We start from the raw sequence: 20194 nt of genomic DNA, 5'->3' as shown, positions 1-20194 counted from the left end.
CTCTGGTGTGGCTTGAAGCAACGACTGACGTATTTAAAGGACAGTGGTCGTGCTGACAGCTTTCCCCAAACCCTTCCCGTTGTTCAACTGGTCTTTCAGTACAGCACCGTTCCTTTGAACGTTCCACAACGCAATTCTCTCAACTTTGCACTTCCAAGATTAGAATGACATTATTTTGACAACAATAGTTTGACACATGCCATTTTGACCGAATTTTTATTAGTAATTTTAGACAAAAACACAACTCTTTCTGTGACTTTTGCAGGCATAAGAACTTTAAAAACATAGGCCTATACTGTTAATACAGTATTCATTATCAATTAAATACAGGCAGTCATATTTACATAAAGGGTAACCTCAAATGAGACTATGTGCTATATTATGGCCTATTTGTTGGTGTATGGTGTTATTAAACCAAATATAAATATAGCAGATACATTTTTAAAGAAAACATGAAAAATAAATGTTTTGATGTAAAAAATAAACACTGCAGAGCATAACAAAAGCCGACTCTCACACATCAGCATACTGATTATAAGAACTCTTAAATGTAATTGTAATCATCTTAGTTCATCCATGCAAATGTTGTCCCTCCATTTGCGTAAAACCAGCTCCAATGGCGCTGCTGCAGTATCTGAACTGCATGCACTTACCTGTAGTGGTCTTCTCAAACTAAACTTGGACATCAAATGTCAAATAGCATGCAACTCTCATATCTATATCCGTTTTCTACACAACAGTGTGTTGTCACACCTTGTGATTAATTAGACTGTTTCTGTGGTGTTCTCATGAAAATAAGGAAAAGGCCTACTATGAATGAACATTTTAGCAATTTAACTACCAAGATCAAGCTCAAAACAAAACAAATATTTTAATTTCATTCGAATGAGTTGCTTAAAAGAGTAAATTTGGCTCATATTAAACGTATCCCAGAACACTTGTATAGCTCTACAGGGTCTCAGTGTTAGGGCTGGGCATTTCTCAGGAAAGAATGAATAGGAGCAAATCAGTCACATCGACCAAATAGCTCATGCAACCGAGGAAACATGAACAAACGCGTCAAACTGCTGAAAAGGAAGAAAAAAGTGACATTTGCTCCAATGAAAGCTCATTGAACACAGTTAAGGCTTTATGTTTGCACAATGTATAACGTTTTCAATTTCATTTAGAAAACCATCACCTGCTCTTTGCTGAGTGTGTCTCTTACATGTTACAAAGTACAAAAATAATAAAAGCTTGACTGTAAAAAGTAGCTGCCAAATATCGTAAGGAAAACAATGCCACCGCTCAATATATTCTTTACACTTCAGGTGGTAGGAAAGTCAAAGACAAGGTTTTTAAGATTTAATGCAAAAACTGTTGGGTGTATTGGGGGGGGGGGAGAGAATTGTTCTTTGGTCTATGTTTTTTCTTTGTTGCATTCTTCACCATTAACCTTCTGAAGTGGATTGGTTGAGTTGAGCTGCTGTTTATTTAATTGTAGTACACAAAACGTGTAAACAAACCACCTGCAGCTTGTTAATGTGGTCAGACAGAAGAGAACGAAGAACGAATTTTCAGCACATGCATGCAAAAGTATCAACGCAATCTAGACTTTAAGAAAAATGTATAATAGGACGTGCTGTGGGTGGACAAAAATATACAAAACAAATATTTTTAAAAAAGACTGCAAGTGCTTTGTGTTTCTAAAGGTCTGTGGTGTTCTGAACATTTTTGTCTGTACTCTCCATCTGCTTCACACTCGAAGTGCCCTCGCAGGCTTGCTTGTGTGTTACTATGTCAATGAGGCAGCCCTCGCCCTCCTCTGCTGGTGTGCTCTGGTCCTCCTCGGCATCACTGTCTTCTTCCTCGTCATCCTCCTCCTCCTCCAGGCTGGAGTCCTCACTGTTGCTCCCGCAGGAGCTGGATGTCTCGTCCTCCGAGTTGGAATACACTTCTGCCCCGTGGAAGATGTAGTGATTTGGTGCTTGGAATAGGTATTGAGAAGCTGGGAGAAAAGACATTGAATTTAGGATGAATTTTACAATATGGAAACACGTTTTGTCGTCATAACATGACAAGACGTATTATCATCAAAAGGTTGTGGAAAAATAATTTCACAATTTTGCACAAAATCTGAGGTAAATTAACACTTCAAATTTTACTCTCAAGGCGCTTGCTGATAGGACTTCGACTGATTCGACTCATCCAGCATCGTCGGCGAACTTCAAGGTTGACATGTTGGTCATTTAATCCAGAGGGTTCTTCCCTTTGCGTGTCCGCTGACGGAGAATCTGAATTCTCCATTCTCTCCTCATTGGGGGACTGAGTCTTTGAACAAGGCTCTTCTGGAGCCTCTGGGACAATCTGCACTTTTGGACTAGGCTCTAATGGCACTGCATCGAATTCAAGAGTGTCTTTCGGACAGGGCTCTGTCGCTACTCTGTTGACTTCCAGGGTGCCTGTGACATTCTGAGTCTTTGGACAGGGTTCTGTTGGTACTCCAACTTCAAGCGTGTCAGAGACAATCTTTGTCTTTGGATAGGGCACCGATGGTACTCCATCGACTTCAGATGCGTCTGTGTCATTCTGCGCAGTCGGACAAGGTTCTGTTGGTACTCTGTCGCCTTCTGGAGTGTCTGTGACCGTATGAGTGTCCGTCTCCTCTGAGGCACCGAACGATGAGTCTGTGTGACGGGTCTTCTGTTCTTCTTCTGTTGGCTTACTGTGAGTGGACAAGGCCTCACAAGGTGTCTGTGACCGCGGGGGTTTCTCTGTGATCTCACTGAGTCTTAAGGAGTTGTAGCACAGTTGCTCAAAGTCTCCGCCCAACCGATGGCAGAGCTCGTTAACGATGACGTCACAGTCCCCAAGTAGCTCCACGTCAAAGTTGAGGTGAGGCAGCTGCTCCCGATTAATCAGGACTTGAGGCACTTCATGAGGAATGGAGGCTGGATGGAAAGAAAGTTCACCTGTTACACATGCATAGCTCGAGATCAAGACTAATACTGGTAATAACATGATAACATTGGTAATAGCATTGCTCATCTTGGGCATCTAAAAAACCCACACATTTTATTTTCAACATACTTGGGATGAGAGCCACAGGTCGCACTTTCAGTGAGGACCCAATGACGATAAGGAGGTCCACTTCATCCTTATCCTGCTTCATTGCTCTGTGGAACAGTTCTGGAAGATTCTCTCCGAAGAAGACAATATCTGGCTTCATGATCGCCAGGGGAATATCTCGACACCGTGGACAGTGAGGGACAACCTAGAACAGATATTTGTATTCAATATGAAAACAAAAAAAATAAATGACAATTCAGCAGACTGGATGCTACTGTACAATATAGGCTGATAACTTCAAAATGACACAAGTCTGTCCAACAGTATACATAAATTCACAGATTTGACACTGGTGAATATTAATAGGAACCATTCTTGACAATACCTGATTAAAAATGTCTTCCCTTACAGCCTCACAGTCAACCTTGTGTTTACAGATGAGACAGGAAGCGGTTGCAAAAGACCCTGAAATACAAGAGTTTGTGGTTAATATTAGACCCAGAACCATAAAACACTTAGCATAGTATTATATGTTTGGCATAGTATTATAGGTTTGACATAGACTGAGTATACAAAACATTAGGAACACCATTCCATGACAGACTGACCAGGTGAAAGTTATGATCCTTCAGTGTAGCTGAAGGGGAGGAGACAGGTTATAGGAGGAATTTTAAGCCTTGAGAAAATGGAAACTGATTGTGTGTGTGTCACTCAGAGGGTGAATGGGAAAGAAAAAAAACATTTAATTGCCTTTGAACGGGGTATGGTAATAGGTGCCTGGCGCACCGGTTTGAGTGTTTCAAGAACTGCAACGCTGCTGGGTTTTTCACACTCAACAGTTTCCCATGTGTATCAAGAATTTTCCACCACCCAAAGAACATCCAGCCAATTTAACAACTGTTGGAAGCATTGTCATCAACCTGGGCCATCATCCCGTTTGGAATGCTTTTGACACCTTGTAGGAGTCCATGCCCTGACAAATTGAGGTTGTTCTGATGGCAAAAAAGGGGGTGCGACTCAATATCAGGAAGGTGTTCCTAATGTTCTGATCACTGTGTATATTACAGTATGTACCATGACACTGGATGATCCTCTGAACCCCAGCCACTTGTTCAAGAGTGTCAATGTTTTGGGTGTAGTTGCGTAGTAGCTTCCCATGCTTGCCCAGCATAGATATGAATTTGTGACAGGGCGAAGGTTGGAACTGTCCAGGATAGATCTCCTACAAGAGAGCAGAGCAATCATAACCATCTCACATATCAAAACAAGTGATAGTAATCATTTAATCAAATATGCTGTACCAGTCAGAAGTTTGGACACACCTACTCATTCAAGGGTTTTTTGACTGGTACTAATACACACACACACACACAGGGTCCAGTTTATTAGGTACACCACCCAGTTCACAAAAAATGGCTCGCTCCTACAGACAGTGAGTCACGTGGCCGTAGCTTGCTATATAAAGCAGGCAGACAGGCGACTAGGGTTTAGGGTTTACCAAGAACGGTGCGACAAACAAACACCCAGTCAGTGGCAGTCCTGTGGGTGAAAACAACTCGTTGTTGAGCGAGGTCAAAGGAGAATGGCAAGGATCGTGGAAGCTAACAGGCGGGTTACAAGCAGGCCAATAACGGTGCAGTACAAGTGGTGTGCAGAACGGCATCTCGGAACGCACAACTCGTCAGTCCTTGTCACAGATGGGCTATTGCAGCAGACGACCACAACGGGTTCCACTCCTATCAGCTAAAAACAAGAAAAAGTGTCTCCAGCGGACACGCGATCGCCAACACTGGATAATTGAGGAGTGGAAAAACATGGCCTGGTCAAACAAATCCCAGTTCCTGTTTTGTAATGCTGATGGCAGAATCAGGATTTGGTGTGAGCAGCACGAGTCCACGGCTCCATTTGTTTGGTGTATATAGTACAGGCTGGTGGTGTAAAGGTGTGGGGAATGTTTTCCTGGCACATGTTAGGTCCCTTGATACCATTTGATCAATGTTTCCATGCCCCGAAGAAATCAGGCTGTTTTGGAGGCAAAGGGGGAGGTCCGACCCAGGACTAGACGGGTGTACCTAATGAGTTGCCACTGTATATATGCACAGTTGAAGTCGGAACTTTACATACACCTTAGCAAAATACATTTAAACTCAGTTTCACAGTTCCTGACATTTAATCCTTGTAAAAATTCCCTGTTTTAGGTGAGTTAGGATCACCACTTTATTTTAAGAAGGTGAAACGTCAGAATAATAGGAGAGAGAATGATTTATTTCAGCTTTTATTTCATTCATCACATTCCCAGTGGGTCAGAAGTTTACATACACTCAATTAGGGGCGGCAGGGTAGCCTAGTGGATAGAGCGTTGGACTAGTAACCGGAAGGTTGCAAGTTCAAATCCCCAAGGTACAAATCTGTCGTTCTGCCCCTGAACAGGCAGTTAACTGTTCCTAGGCCGTCATTGAAAATACAAATGTTGTCAACTGACTTGCCTGGTAAAATAAAAATTGTATTTGGATTGCCTTTAAACTGGGTCAAATGAGTTGGGTGAATTTTGGCCCATTCCTCCTGACTGAGTCAGGTTTGTAGGCCTCCTTGCTCGCACACGCTTTTTCAGTTCTGCCCACAAATGTTCTATAGGATTGAGGTCAGGGCTTTGTGATGGCCACTTCAATACCTTGACTTTGTTATCCTTAAGACATTTTGCCACAACTTAGGAAGTATGCTTGGGGTCATAGTCCATATGGAAGAACCATTTGCGACCAAGCTTTAACTTCCTGACTGATGTCTTGAGATGTATCCACATAATATCCCTTCAATATATCCACATAATTTTCCATCTCATGGTGCCATCTAATTTGTGAAGTGCACCAGTCCCTCCTGCAGCAAAGCACCCCCACAACATGCTGCTGCCAACCCCGTGCTTCAAGGTTGGGATGGTGTTCTTCGGCTTGCAAGTCTCCCCCTTTTTCCTCCAAACATAACAATGGTCATTATGGCCAAACAGTTCTATTTTTATTTCAACAGAACAGAGGACATCTCTCCAAAAAGTACCATCTTTGTCCCCATGTGCAGATGCAAACCATAGTCTGTCTTTTTTATGGTGGTTTTATAGCAGTGGCTTCTTCCTTGCTGAGAGACCTTTCAGGTTGTCGATAAAGGACCGGTTTTACTGTGGATATAGATACTTTTGTACCAGATTCCTCCAGCATCTTCACATGGTCCTTTGCTGTTGTTCTGGGATTGATTTGCATTTTTCGCCCCAAAGTACATTCATCTCTAGGAGACAGAATGCGTCTCTTTCCTGAGCGGTATGACGGCTGTGTGGTCCCATGGTGTTTATACTTGCTTACAAATTGTTTGTACAGATGAACGAGGTACCTTCAGGCGTTTTGAAATTGCTCCCAAGGATGAACCAGACTTGTGGAGGTCTACAATTTTTTTTCTGAGGTCTTGGCTGATTTCATTTTGCTTGACATCATGGGAAAATCAAGAGGCACTGAGTTTGAAGGTAGGCCTTGAAATACATCCACAGGTACACCTCCAATTTACTTAAAAGGCTATTTGACATCTTATCAGAAGCTTCTAAAGCCATGACATCATTCTCTGGAATTTTCTAAGCAGTTAAAAGGCACAGTCAACTTAGTGTATGTAAACTTCTGACAATTCATGTCAGAATTGTGATACACTGACTTATAAATGAAATAATCTGTCTGTAAACAACCGACTTGCCAAAACTATAGTTTGTTAACAAGAAATGTGTGGAGTGGTTGAAAAACTAGTTTTAATGACTCCAACCTAAGTGTATGTAAACTTCAACTATATACACTGCTCAAAAAAATAAAAGGGAACAGTTAAACAACACAATGTAACTCCAAGTCAATCACACTTCTGTGAAATCAAACTTTCCACTTAGGAAGCAACACTGATTGACAAATTTCACATGCTGTTGTGCAAATGGAATAGACAACAGGTGGAAATGATAGGCAATTAGCAAGACACCCCCAATAAAGGAGAGGTTCTGCACTTGGTGACCACAGACCACCTCTCAGTTCCTATGCTTCCTGGCTGATGTTTTGGTCACTTTTGAACGCTGGCAGTGTTTTCACTCTAGTGGTAGCATGAGACGAAGTCTACAACCCACACAAGTGGCTCAGGTAGTGCAGCTCATCCACAATGGCACATCAATGCGAGCTGTGGCAAGAAGGTTTGCTGTATCTGTGAGCATTGTGTCCAGAGCATGAACGCGCTACCAGGAGACAGGCCAGTACATCAGGAGACGTAGAGGAGGCCGTAGGAGGGCAACAACCCAGCAGCAGGACCGCTACCTCCGCCTTTGTGCAAGGAGGAGCACTGTCAGAGCCCTGCAAAATGACCTCCAGCAGGCCACAAATGTGCATGTGTCTGCGCAAACGGTCAGAAACAGACTCCATGAGGGTGGTATGAGGGCCGACGTCCACAGGCGGGGGTTGTGCTTACAGCCCAACACCGTGCAGGACGTTTGGCATTTGCCAGAGAACACCAAGATTGGCAAATTCGCCACTGGCGTCCTGTGCTCTTCACAGATGAAAGCAGGTTCACACTGAGCACATGTGACAGACGTGACAGTCTGGAGACGCCGTGGAGAACGTTCTGCTGCCTGCAACATCCTCCAGCATGACCGGTTTGGCGGTGGGTCAGTCATGGTGTGGGGTGGCATTTCTTTGGGGGGCCGCACAGCCCTCCATGTGCTCCCCAGAGGTAGCCTGACTTCCATTAGGTACCGAGATGAGATCCTCAGACCCCTTGTGAGACCATATGCTGGTGCAGTTGGCCCTGGGTTCCTCCTAATGCAAGACAATGCTAGACCTCATGTGGCTGGAGTGTGTCAGCAGTTCCTGCAAGGGGAAGGCATTGATGCTATGGACTGGCCCGCCCGTTCCCCAGACCTGAATCCAATTGAGCACATCTGGGACATCATGTCTCGCTCCATCCACCAACGCCACGTTGCACCAGACACTGTCCAGGAGTTGGCGGATGCTTTAGTCCAGGTCTGGGAGGAGATCCCTCAGGAGACCATCCGCCACCTCATCAGGAGCATGTCCAGGCGTTGTAGGGAGGTCATACAGGCACGTGGAGGCCACACACACTACTGAGCCTCATTTTGACTTGTTTTAAGGACATTACATCAAAGTTGGATCAGCCTGTAGTGTGGTTTTCCACTTTAATTTTGAGTGTGACTCCAAATCCAGACCTCCATGGGTTGATAAATTTGATTTCCATTGATAATTTGTGTGTGATTTTGTTGTCAGCACATTCAACTATGTAAAGAAAAAAGTATTTAATAAGAATATTTCATTCATTCAGATCTAGGATGTGTTATTTTATTTAGTGTTCCCTTTATTTTTTTGAGCAGTGTATAAAATAACTAAAAAAAAAACGCAAAAAAAAAAAGAAACATCCTCTCACTGTCAACTGTGTTTATTTTCAGCAAACCTAACATGTGTAAATATTTGTATGAACATAAGATTCAACAACAGACAACCTGAACAAGGCCTCCCGGGTGGCGAAGTGGTTAAGGGTGCTGTACTGCAGCGCCAGCTGTGCCATCAGAGTCCCTGGGTTCGCGCCCAGGCTCTGTCGTAACCGGCCGCGACCGGGAGGTCTGTGGGGCGACGCACAATTGGCCTAGCGTCGTCCGGGTTAGGGAGGGATTGGTCGGTAGGGATCTCCTTGTATCATCGCGCCTAAATAAATATTGTGCCTTCGTCTCTCCCGAGCCCGTACGGGAGTTGTAGCAATGAGACAAGATAGTAGCTACTACAACAATTGGATACCACGAAATTGGGGAGAAAAAGGGGTAAAATTAAGTCAGTATCTGGTGTGGCCATCAGCTGCATGAAGTACTGCAGTACATATCCTCCTCATGCACTGCACCAGATGTGCCAGTTCTTGCTGTGAGATGTCACCCCACTCTTCCACCTGCAAGTTCCCAGACATTTCCAACAGGTTCTAGACGTGCTCAATGGGATTGAGATCCGGGCTCTTCCCTGTCTTGGTTGGTGGCATTGTCATGCTGGAGGGTCAAACAAGCTCAGTCCGATGATTCTGTGACACACCGCCCCCTCCACCTCAAAATCGATCCCGCGCCAGAGTACAGGTCTCGGTGGAACACATTCCACATTCCTTCTGACCATCACCCGTGGTGAGACAAAACTGCGACTTGTCAGTGAAGAGCACTTTTTGCCAGTCCTGTCTGGTCCAGTGACAGTAGGTTTGTGCCGATAGGCAAAGTTGTTGCCGGTGATGTCTGGTGAGGACCTGCATTTACAACAGGCCTACAGGCCTAATCCCTCAGTCCAGCCTCTCTCAACCTATAGCGGACAGTCAGCACTGATGGAGGGATTGTGCGTTCCTGGTATAACTCGGGCAGTTGTTGTTGCCATCCTGTACCAGGTGTGATGTTCAGATGTCTCGATCCTGTGCAGGTGTTGTTACATGTGGTCTGCCACTGTGAGGACAATCACCTGTCCATCCTGTCTCCCTGTAGCGCTGTCTTAGTCGTCTCACAGTACAGACATTGCAATTTATTGCCCTGGCCACATCTGCAGTCCTCATGCCTCCTTGCAGCATGCACATTCACACAGATGAGCAGGGACCCTACCCTGGGCATCTTTCTTTTGGTGTTTTTCATTAAAAGTAGAAAGGCCTTTTTAGTGTCCTAAGTTTTCATAACTGTGACCTTAATTTCCTAGCGTCTGTAAGCTGTTAGTGTCTTAACGACCGTTCCACAGGTGCATGTTCATTCATTGTTTATGGTTCATTGAACAAGCACAGGAAACAGTGTTTAAACCCTTTACAATGAAGATCTGTGAAGTTATTCATATTTTTTTTTTTTTACAAATTAGGGTCCTGAAAAAGGGACGTTTATTTCTTTGCTGAGTTTATATACACAACACTTTAAATCCACAAACCTTAGCAAACTTGAAAAAGGGCCTTGGGTCTCTTCTGAAGTACTCTATATCAAACATTGCTTGAGGGTCTGGAAGATCTGGGAAATCTATTGCAAGCCTTGCATAAATGCCATCTCTGGATCGAAAGTCTGGTATTCCACAAGAAACAGACACCTGAGGAAAAAACAACAAACCATAAGTTCTAATACGGCAACTGTGAAAGCTATACAAATAGACACAGCAAAACATAATGTAGGGTGTCCAATTAAAAACATATTTCTTGACAAATGGCTTAAATATGTACATTTTTCCAAACCTCATGTCTATCATAATCCGTTCAAAAGGAAATTTTACCCGTGTAATGATGGCCAGAATTAGGGTGACTAAATCAGAGACCAGAAGAAAAAAAATTACATTCTGTAAAATGTCATTGCGCCAGCAAGCTGGATTCTGTGCAAAAATGAAGGCTACTGGCTACCTGTCAGGCTCACTTTCCCCATTGAAATTGTCATCATTCTTCTCAAATCCGCAGGACATAAAACAGAGGTAAGATGGATATCGATTGAGACATGACATGTACTATTTTCACATTTTACTATACATTTTCCATTAATTAGACATTTGTTTTTCAAAAATGTCTCACATGAAATGGCAACAGAGCATATATAGCTTTTCATTTTCAAAGCCGTTTTACATTTAATTCAGCTCGGGTCGTGCCAATTTGCGACCTGCAGAAACAAACTTTGAGGACGACGACCACAAAATGTGAAATCTTCAAAAGTTGTCACGAGAAACCTGCATCGCTATGTCAACAGAACTCGGTACTTATCGGATGTATTAGGTTACGAAGTCAAACTTTTGGATATAATGTTAATGATACGTTTGAGGAAAACCCCACTGACGATTAAGAATATGAATAAATCGTACGTCTTGGTAAAAATGTATTTCATAACATAAGGAAGTGAAATTTCATCACCAAAGCACATTTTCACCCACTCTGGGCAGAGTGGTTGGACACCCTACTTAATGTGTTCCCTGCAATACATACTCCAGCACCAGTAAGCACAAGGATCTTTTTGCTTTCATGGAGTATCCGAACCACGTCCTCCAGGGTGTTTATGTCTTTCCGCTTCTTTCTTTTAGGAGGCTCCGAAATGTTGATGATGATCTGCCACAGCGTCATGTCATCCAAGTCCGGTGGAAGCACAGTCTCTGGAGGAAGCAAGTCTTTCAATATTGTTCTTGGATCGGTCTCTCTCATGATGTGTTGCTGGATAAAACTGTAGGAACCTAATTTTTTTGAAAAAACAACAACAACATCATCAATACATTTAAATAGCTTAAAACATGTTATTGTATCTTGAACATTACCTGGGTTGCATTTAATTGTGTACTAATTTTTTTTACAAAAATAGGGTTTATTTGTCATCTTGTACCTACCTATCTGTGGTTGAGGTGTCCAGTCACTGGAACTTGCATGTGAGGATCGGTCATCATCCTCATTGACACCGTCTGGGGAGGCAAATGCATTTGGGTTTAAGCTCCTCATCATCAGGGTCAAGACACTCAGAGGACACGATGGGAAGTGATCGTTTTGTTGATTAATTTAATGAACAGTATCTACTCCGAAAACTAAATTATGGACTGTATTTTTGCATTCCTTAAAATTTGCAATAGAAACTAAAATGACATAAAATGACTAGCCAAATAGCCAATGTTGATAGTTAGCTAGCTCTCCCGCTAAATGTAGTTACATTTTTATGGCCGGGTGGGTAAAAGCATTGGCTAATAAAGTCGTATATCTTGCGTAATGCACGCAAAGTTTGCTCGTTTCAAACTTCAGGCTGACGTGCTGCGGAGCTACCTAGTAGTAACTTAGTTACAAAGCTAGCCCAATTGGTATCCAACTAGGTGGAGCAATCTAACGTTAACCAGACATGCAACGATCGAGTGCGCCAAAAAACTTGGCATACTAGCTAGCTAAATGATCCTACCTGCAGGCTCCGCCGTGGGTCCAGACGCCTTGTCTAAATTCACTACACTTTCCTGAGGCTCGAAGACCAGCAGCCCATTGTCTCCGCCTGGTGCTGCTGCTGAGGCCTGTCCTACCGACATCACCGGCTCAATCTCCTTCTCCTTTGGCTGCGCAGAAATCGCCGCCGCCAAACTCTCACCAGCCTCTGGCCCATACGTAACTTGCTTAGTCTGAACAATTTTGAGTCCACATTCTATGGCCATGCTCATTTTGGCCTTTTTTGAATCTGGTTCTTCATTAGTTGAAGTGCTGGAACTGGCTCCAACAAGGATATTCTCCCCGTCCGCCATCTTCAGCTGATAAAGCCGCTGTGTACTGTGGTAAAACATTCTTCCGCGGTCGACAGCTGGTTATTTAAATGGCGAATGTGATTCGCTCTCCACCAGTAGTTGTGGCGAAGAGTTTCTAAACCCAGAGGCGCAACATTGCGTGAGTTCCGGGAACTATTGAGAAACAGAACCAACAGACCAGGTGGTGGTTTGGGAAGTCATTGACAGAAGTGCAAAATATTTCCTCATTTGTTAATTTTCCCGAAATCTAAAGGCACACCCTAGATTCAATTGTATTGGTCACATACACGTGTTTAGCAAATGCTATTGCGGTTGTAGCCAAATGCTTGTGACCAAGTAGTTGAACATGTTATTACTCCAACGTCGTGAAAGTCACAAACAGACACGTTTTCATTTTCGTGAAAAATAACTTTATATCGAAGGAGTGCGGTTTGAGTTAACGGCATTCACATGCGCAGTTCGGCGCAAGAGCCGTTTCTGCGCATGCACGTAGCTAGCCAATGTGACACCTACAAGTGTGATCGGGGAGAAGCAATTTTAGCTTATCTTCATACTGTACCTACTGTCTGTCATCTTTGGTTGCGGCGGGAGCGACACTTCAGCACATCGATGACGTCAACAACAACAAAATGTATCGTGTGCGTATTTATGTTTAGCTGTGAAATGGTCATTGATTGATATTAAATCAGCAAATTGCGCATTTTAAATCAACTAAAGCTATTAGCGTTAGCTGGATAATATTGCAATATTCAGTGACATATCGTGGTTCTTCTCCGGTTCTTTAGACTTCTAGCTGTGCCGCGCCGTTAAAATAAAGTCGACCTGGAACGCGCAACACCGCAGCCATCAGACCAGTCAGGCTAGCTAAATCAGTTATTTTCAAAGCTTATATAGCTAATATAAATCAGAATGGATGATATTTTAAATTGCAAACCAGAGGACTTGGACGATTATTACGGGTTACTCGGATGCGATGAGTTATCTTCGGTAAGAGTTTGTTTTCCCAATAGCAATAACGTTAGCAAGCTAGGCTAAATAAATGTTACCGACTTGTTGCGAAATGGATATCATACTGTACAGTGAAAGTGGCGTAGCTTGGTATAATTTCATACACCTTTTGTCAAGTGACTGCTATAAGATTTTGATTGTCAGTTCAACCAGCTTTGAAGGCCATGGCAAATGTAACAATGTATATGGGTGAAACTTTAATGATGTATCTTTGTTTTTAGACAGAACAGATTGCCAATGAATACAGAGTAAGGGCCTTGGCATGCCATCCAGACAAGCACCCTGATAATCCAAGAGCAGGTAATGGATGCATTCTGTGTGATTGTGCCCCTCTTGTGTACTGTGACAGGTGATGATTGTCATGTATAGTGCCTTCAGAAAGTATTCATACCCCTTGAGTTATTCCAGACAATGGGGTATTGTGTGTAGATTACCCATCTACACACAATACCCCATTGTGAAAACGTTTTTAGACATTTTTGCAAATTTATTGAAAATAAAATACAGAAATATCCAATTTACCTAAGTATTCACACTCCCTGAGTCAGCACCTTTGGCAGCGATTACAGCTGTGAGTCTTTCTGGGTAAGTTTCGAAGAGCTTTCCACACCTGGATTGTTCAATATTTGCCCATTTTATTATTTTCAAAATTCTTCAAGCTCTGTGAAATTGGTTGTTGATAATTGCTAGACAAACATTTTCAGGTCTAGCCACAGATTTTCAAGTAAATTTAAGTCAAAACTAACTCGGCCTCTCGGGAACATTCACTGTCTTCTTGGTAAGCAGCTCCAGTGTAGATTTGTCCTGTTTAAGGTTATGTCCTGCTGAAAGGTGAATTCATTTCCCAGTGTCTGGTGGAAAGCAGACTGAACCATGTTTTCCTCTAGGATTTTGCCTGTGTTTAGCTCCATTCAGTTTCTATTTTATCCTGGAAAAATTCCCCAGTCCTTAACGATTACAAGCATACCCATAACATGATGCAGCCACCACTATGCTTCAAAATATGGAGATTGGTGCTCGGTAATGTATTGTATTGGATTTGCCCACCCCAAAAGTTAATTGCATTACCACATTTTTTGCAGTATTACTTTAGTGCCTTGTTGAAAACAGGATGCATGTTTTAGAATATTTTGTATTTTGTACAGGCTTCCTTCTTTTCACTCTGTCAGTTAGGATTAACTACAATGTTATTGATCCATCCTCAGTTTTCTCCTATAACAGCCAATAAAATGTTTTAGAGTCACCATTGCCCTCCTGGTGAAATCCCTGAGTGGCTTCCTTCCTCTCTGGCAACTGAGTTAGGAAGGATGTCTGTATCTTTGTAGTGACTGGGTATATTGATACACCATCCAAGGAGTAATTAATAACTTCACCATGCTCAAAGGGATATTCAATGTATGCTTTTTATTTTATTTTTACCCATCTACCCACAGGTGCCCTTCTTAGCGAGGCATTGGAAATCCTCCCTGGTCTTTGTGGTTGAATCTGTGTTTTAAATTCACTGCTCGACTGAAGGACCTTATAGATGTGAATGTGTGGGGTACAGAGATAAAAAAATAAAATAAAAATAGTTCACCTTTATTTAACCAGGTAGGCTAGTTGAGAACAAGTTATCATTTACAACTGTGACCTGACCAAGATAAAGCAAAGCAGTGCGACACAAACAACAACACAGAGTTACACATGGAATAAACAAACATACAGTCAATAACACAATAGGGGAAAAAATGAGGTATGGTAGTTCCCAAGACAGAGACTGTATTGACCACGAGTCACCAGAGATGCCTTCACCAGATACAGTGCCATCTTCAAGATGAGGTTGTCATTCAAAAATCATGTTAAACACAATTTTTGCACACAGAGTGAGTCCATGCAACTTATTACGTTACTTTTTATGCACATTTTTACTCCTGAATGTATTTAGCTTTGCCGTGACAAAGGAGTTGAATCCTTATTGACTCTAAGACATTTCAACTTTTCATGTTTTATTCATTTGTAAACATTTTGAAAAACATAATTCCACTTTGACATTATGGGGTATTGTGTGTAGGCCAGTGACCAAAAATCTCAATTGAACACATTTTAAATTCAGGCTGTAACACAATGTGGGAAAATGTGAGGGGTGTGAATACTTTCTGAAGGTACTGTATAATAAAAATGTTGTTGCAATAATCCTATCCATGCTCATCATGAAGTCCACATTTTGTTGCAGTGGAAGAGTTTCAGAAGTTGCAGGAAGCCAAGGAGGTTTTGTGCCATGAAAAGAGCAGAAGAAACTATGATGTATGGAAAAGAAGTGGAATTACCATACCATTCCATGGCTGGCTAGCCCTTGGCGACTCTGTCAAAACTGTATGTATGTTATTATAATTATGATCAAACTGAAAACATACATTTTATACACTTTCATTGATCAAATAATTGGGAACTGGTCCGCTTGTTAATACACGTCATAATATTGAGCCGGAATCGCAGCAATACAAAGAGTTGTCAAACTTTACACTGCCTAAATGTAATCATGTGACCTAAGGTCAAGTATTATGTAACTGAGATGAGTCCATTCAAAAAATGCATCCTGTGTTGAATGCATACATTATATTATGTTAAATGCACATTGTTCACCTTGTACTTTAACTGGTTGTGTTTTTTCATGTTTGGGTACGTTGCTCTCTGTCCTCAGTCAATGCATTGGGCTGTGAGGACCAAAAAGGAGCCCATGCTGGAGAGCTCTAAAGTAACATTCCCTAACAGTTCCCAAGACAGAGACTGTACTGACCACGAGTCACCAGAGATGCCTTCCCCAGATGCAGTGCCATCTTCAAGTGAGCACATAGCCTAGTTTCTTAATTTTTCAATGATTTTCATGTTTACGGGTACTTTTGCCAACCTATAGTTAGACAGAACTAAAATCCAACATGTAATATTTGTTCTTGTAATATACTTATGGGAATATAATGCTTCAGATTGAGGCTATTGAGGTCTAATCTTAATTGATTTAAATGTCTTATTAAATAAGTGTACCTTTTAAAAAAAATTTTTATCATATTTCTGATGTCCCCATTATCCAGGTGACTACTGCCATCGCCATTTTCGCTGGGCTTCCGACTCTCCATCCAGTCTTCTGCGGAAATTCAGAAATTATGAAATCTAAATGGAAAGATAAAATTATCAGCCCTGTCTATTTCCTTGTGAATAATGTTGCTTGTTGGTTCCCACACTCACATTAATTGTATGGAATTGCTAAACTAATTGTCTTTTATCTATCAGGTGTAACTTATTAGACCCTCTATAGAAAATGTATACTGAAAATACCCTAGTTTTGCCATGGCCTAGGCTCTAGGGTATGGGGCATATATATTATTTGTGTACGGTCTATGGCATGGAGCCTGGAATGGACCTATTTAGCTCTTTATCAAAATGTCCCAATAGATGTCATTATGTGAAGTATAATATTTTTGTAGTGTTGTATCCTTGTACATGGTTGCCTTTTTAAAATTATGTAAATGCTCTGGATGGTATTTTCACATCTAATAAATGTTATGTATTCAATATGCTGATTTTAGTTTGGCTTAATTTCTTATCTTATTACTTCACAAACATGGGGACAACCAAACGAATGATTAAGTATTGCATTGAAAATGTGAATTTCAAGCATGAACAACTTAAAGCTAAAACCATTAGCAACCGGCAATCATACAACTGTCACTGCTTGGATGTAGACTCATTACAAGGCCATGAAACATTGAAACTACTCTTAAATATATTAGTAATTTACTAAAATGTTTTCAGCATAGGTTCAGATTAATGGTCATACGGTGACCTTGACGCGCGAAGCACGTTTTTTTGTGTGTGTGTCCATGCCAGTGCGTTATCTGTTGAACATTGTCTACTATAAAACGATATCAAAAATAAATAAATACACACATAAAAATCTAAAAAGTGTGCCCCTGTTCGCTTGCGTTGCTTATCCGTTTTTTAATTGGCCACTTCATAAGACCGTTACTTTGTGAGTGGACCGTTGACTCTGTCAATCAAGTCAAGGTTGGAAATAAATGGGGTCATTTCAGTCCAGCAGATTGTTCAGATCACACGCGGTAGTTTAAGCGAAAGTGAATTCATTATGGCAGGCAGGTTTTTACTCCGTACCTGTACAACCTTGCAATTGGCAAGAAACAATGTTGTGGCAAGATCACTGCCACGCACTATGACCACATTAAAAGGTACGTGTGTGCGTAAATTTAATTTGTGTGTGTAATATACATTTAATCGGTTGTGGTCCGTCGGAATGTCCATCAAATCGAATAACTAATCTGTTTTGAAGTATTTGACATGATAGAATAAACAATATTATGACTGCTCTGCAAGTATATCCTACAAGGCAACACTTCGCCTAGGCACCACATTTGTAAAAATAGAATACCAAATCACGGAATACACGTGCATGACGCATTCATAAAATAACTACCAATTTGACAGTGTTATTAATTGTAAAAGGATGTTACTGTATTTAGAAACACGAAACCTACTACATTTGTAAATAACTGAAGGTCATTTGGATTTTAACCACTGGAAGGCCCATTGATAGACCCACCTTCTTTGGCAGACATTCGTTGATTTGGTGCCAGGTATATCTTAACATGGAGGACATGAGTTGTGTGTGCTTGTGGACGTGCCGTTTGACTCATAACTATTACATGCACTCTGTTAAGAGGTAACATGATTTTCTTGTTCTGATAAACATTATGCCCTTAATTTGAATGTCAAGTAGTGTATAAAGTCACAGGTGTCACACTAACGGTCTCCTTCCAGGGATTCCAACCGATGAGGAACAGGCTACTGGACTCGAGCGACGTGCCTTGCAGGCACTGAAGAAAGGAAAGGTCATATCTAGCATACAGTGCATTTGGAAAGGATTCAGACCCCTTGACTATTTCACATTTTGTTATGTTACAGCCTTATTCTTAAATGGATTACACCCCCCCCCCCCCCCCCCATCAAGTCCTGGCTCTCGCTTGGCCACTCAAGGACATTCAGACTTGTCCCGAAGCCACTCCTGCATTGTCTTGGCTGTGTGCTTAGGGCCGTTGTCCTGTTGGAAGGTGAACCTTCGCCCCAGTCTGAGGTCCTGAGCTCTCTGGAGCAGGTTTTTATCAATGATCTCTCTGTACTTTGCTCCGTTCATCTTTGCCTTGATCCTGACTAGTCTCACAGTCCCTGCCGCGGAAAAACATCCCTACAGCATGATGCTGCCACCACCATGCTTCGCCGTAGCGATGGTGCCAGGTTTCCTCCAGAGGTGATGCTTGACATTCAGGCCAAAGAGTTCAATCTTGGTTTCATCAGACCAGAGAATCTGGTTTCTCATGGTCAGAGTCCTTTAGGTGCCTTTTACTGAGGAATGGCTTCCATCTGGACACTACCATAAAAGCCTGATTGGTGAAGTGCTGTTGAGGTGGTGGTCCTTCGGGGAGGTTCTCCCAATTCCACAGAGGAACTCTGGAGCTCTGTCAGATTGACCATCGGGTTCTTGGTCACCTCCCTGACCAAGGCCCTTTTCCCCTGATTGCTCAGTTTGGCTGGGCGGCCAGCTCTAGGAAGAGTCTTCGTTGTTCCAAACGTCTTCCATGCTGCAGACATTTTTTGGTACCCTTCCCCAGATCTGTGCCTCAACAGAATCCTGTCTCGGAGGACTACGGACATTTCCTTTGACCTTGTGGCTTTGTTTTTAGCACTGACATGCACTGTTAACTGTGGGACCTTAAATAGATAGGTGTGCCTTTCCAAATCATGTCCAATCAATTGAATTTACCACAGGAGGACTCTAATCAAGTTGTAGAAACATCAAGGATGATCAATGGAAACAGGATGCACCTGAGCTCAATCATACATACAAGTTATGTTTTATGTTTTTAATAAATTAGCAAAAATGTCTAAACCTGTTATCACCTTGTCAGTATAGGGTATTGTGTGTAGATTAAGGCTGTAACATAAATGTGGAAAAAGTAATGGGGTCTGAATACTTTCCGATTGCACTGTATATTTGTTTCAACCTATTGATGTCTGCTTCAATTCAAATAAGATTGATTTGTGTTCATACAAGTACTTTTTTTTTGAAAAAAAAATGCAGGATCCTTGGAGCATTCTGAAACCCAAGGAGTATGCTGGAACCAAAGAAGACCCTCACATTGTCCCAGGCATTAGTGACAAACGGCTGGTAGGCTGTCTGTGTAAGTACCATACTTTCATGCTTTAAAATGTTCTCAAAAGAATATAAAAATGTGCCAACACTTGTGATTATGTACCATAGGTGAAGAGGACAACACTGCCATTGTGTGGTTTTGGCTCCATGAGGGGAAGCCCCAGCGCTGTCCCGAATGTGGGTCCCACTATCAGTTTGTCCGTCATGAGCTGCCCCACTGAAACAGCCACCAAGCTCCTTGCCACTGGACCAGGATAACCTGCCTCATTAACTCACCCTCTACCCTGAACAATGTGTGCATTTCAGCTGATTAATATGTAGATTAACATTAAAATACTGTCAATTTGAATCGTCTCAAACAGGCTATTTTAATCTTCATATTCTTGGAACGCTTATTTTGCCTTGTTAGAAAATGATTGTTAAAACATCAGATATATGGGCACTTGGAGGTTGAAAGGGGGGCAACGTTGATATGCATTCTATACTGAACAAAAATATAAAAATGCAACAATTTCAATTGTGTTACTGAGTTACAGTTCATAAGGAAATCAGTCAATTTAAACAAATTAGGCCCAAATCTATGGATTTCACAACTGGGCATAGGCCCACCCACTTGGGAGCCAGGCCAACCCACTGGGGAACCAGGCCCAGCCAATCATAATGAGTTATTCCCACACAAAAGGGCTTT

At 42.1% G+C, this 20194-nt stretch overlaps 3 protein-coding genes across 4 annotated transcripts; 2 read left to right on the top strand and 1 right to left on the bottom strand.

The window, feature by feature from the left end:
* Positions 1 to 200: 200 nt before the first annotated feature.
* Positions 201 to 12358, bottom strand: LOC110526236 (NAD-dependent protein deacetylase sirtuin-1). Its single transcript, XM_021607034.2, has 9 exons — positions 11969 to 12358; positions 11415 to 11486; positions 11023 to 11264; positions 9996 to 10148; positions 4123 to 4270; positions 3434 to 3513; positions 3070 to 3253; positions 2145 to 2930; positions 201 to 1987 (listed from the first exon to the last, which is right to left on the bottom strand). Exons 1-9 carry the CDS (start codon positions 12336 to 12338, stop codon positions 1686 to 1688), a joined length of 2337 nt encoding a protein of 778 aa, XP_021462709.2. The 5' UTR covers positions 12339 to 12358; the 3' UTR covers positions 201 to 1685.
* Positions 12359 to 12622: 264 nt separating this feature from the next.
* dnajc12 (DnaJ (Hsp40) homolog, subfamily C, member 12) lies at positions 12623 to 16861 on the top strand. Of its 2 annotated transcripts, none has more exons than XM_036938063.1 (5): positions 12623 to 12937; positions 13529 to 13607; positions 15520 to 15659; positions 15988 to 16129; positions 16376 to 16861. In XM_036938063.1, the coding sequence occupies exons 1-5, from the start codon at positions 12929 to 12931 to the stop codon at positions 16456 to 16458; spliced, it is 453 nt and encodes a 150-aa protein (XP_036793958.1). In that variant the 5' UTR covers positions 12623 to 12928; the 3' UTR covers positions 16459 to 16861.
* A 430-nt stretch (positions 16862 to 17291) lies between these two features.
* Positions 17292 to 19855, top strand: LOC110526243 (cytochrome c oxidase subunit 5B, mitochondrial). The gene is made up of 4 exons (XM_021607047.2): positions 17292 to 17527; positions 18117 to 18187; positions 19435 to 19534; positions 19615 to 19855. The coding sequence occupies exons 1-4, from the start codon at positions 17428 to 17430 to the stop codon at positions 19725 to 19727; spliced, it is 384 nt and encodes a 127-aa protein (XP_021462722.1). The 5' UTR covers positions 17292 to 17427; the 3' UTR covers positions 19728 to 19855.
* The last annotated feature ends 339 nt before the right edge of the window (positions 19856 to 20194 follow it).

Source organism: Oncorhynchus mykiss, chromosome 1 (genome assembly GCF_013265735.2).
Source record: "Oncorhynchus mykiss isolate Arlee chromosome 1, USDA_OmykA_1.1, whole genome shotgun sequence".
Classification (NCBI taxonomy): Eukaryota; Metazoa; Chordata; class Actinopteri; order Salmoniformes; family Salmonidae; genus Oncorhynchus; species Oncorhynchus mykiss.
Note: the sequence above shows the minus strand (reverse complement) of the source record. Positions and strands in the feature narration are given on the sequence as shown.

Excerpts from the sequence above, each read along its gene's own strand:
- dnajc12 (XM_036938063.1), top strand. Across the intron at positions 13,608-15,519 it reads CCCTGATAATCCAAGAGCAG|TGGAAGAGTTTCAGAAGTTG; the intron begins GTAATGGATGCA and ends ATTTTGTTGCAG. Across the intron at positions 16,130-16,375 it reads AGATGCAGTGCCATCTTCAA|GTGACTACTGCCATCGCCAT; the intron begins GTGAGCACATAG and ends CCCATTATCCAG.
- LOC110526243 (XM_021607047.2), top strand. The coding sequence starts at position 17,428 with ATGGCAGGCAGGTTTTTACTCCGTACCTGTACAACCTTGCAATTGGCA. Across the intron at positions 17,528-18,116 it reads CACTATGACCACATTAAAAG|GGATTCCAACCGATGAGGAA; the intron begins GTACGTGTGTGC and ends GTCTCCTTCCAG. Across the intron at positions 19,535-19,614 it reads ACGGCTGGTAGGCTGTCTGT|GTGAAGAGGACAACACTGCC; the intron begins GTAAGTACCATA and ends TATGTACCATAG.
- LOC110526236 (XM_021607034.2), bottom strand. The coding sequence starts at position 12,338 with ATGTTTTACCACAGTACACAGCGGCTTTATCAGCTGAAGATGGCGGAC. Across the intron at positions 3,254-3,433 it reads GGGAAGACATTTTTAATCAG|GTTGTCCCTCACTGTCCACG; the intron begins GTATTGTCAAGA and ends TATCTGTTCTAG. Across the intron at positions 2,931-3,069 it reads ACCTGTGGCTCTCATCCCAA|CCTCCATTCCTCATGAAGTG; the intron begins GTATGTTGAAAA and ends CTTTCCATCCAG.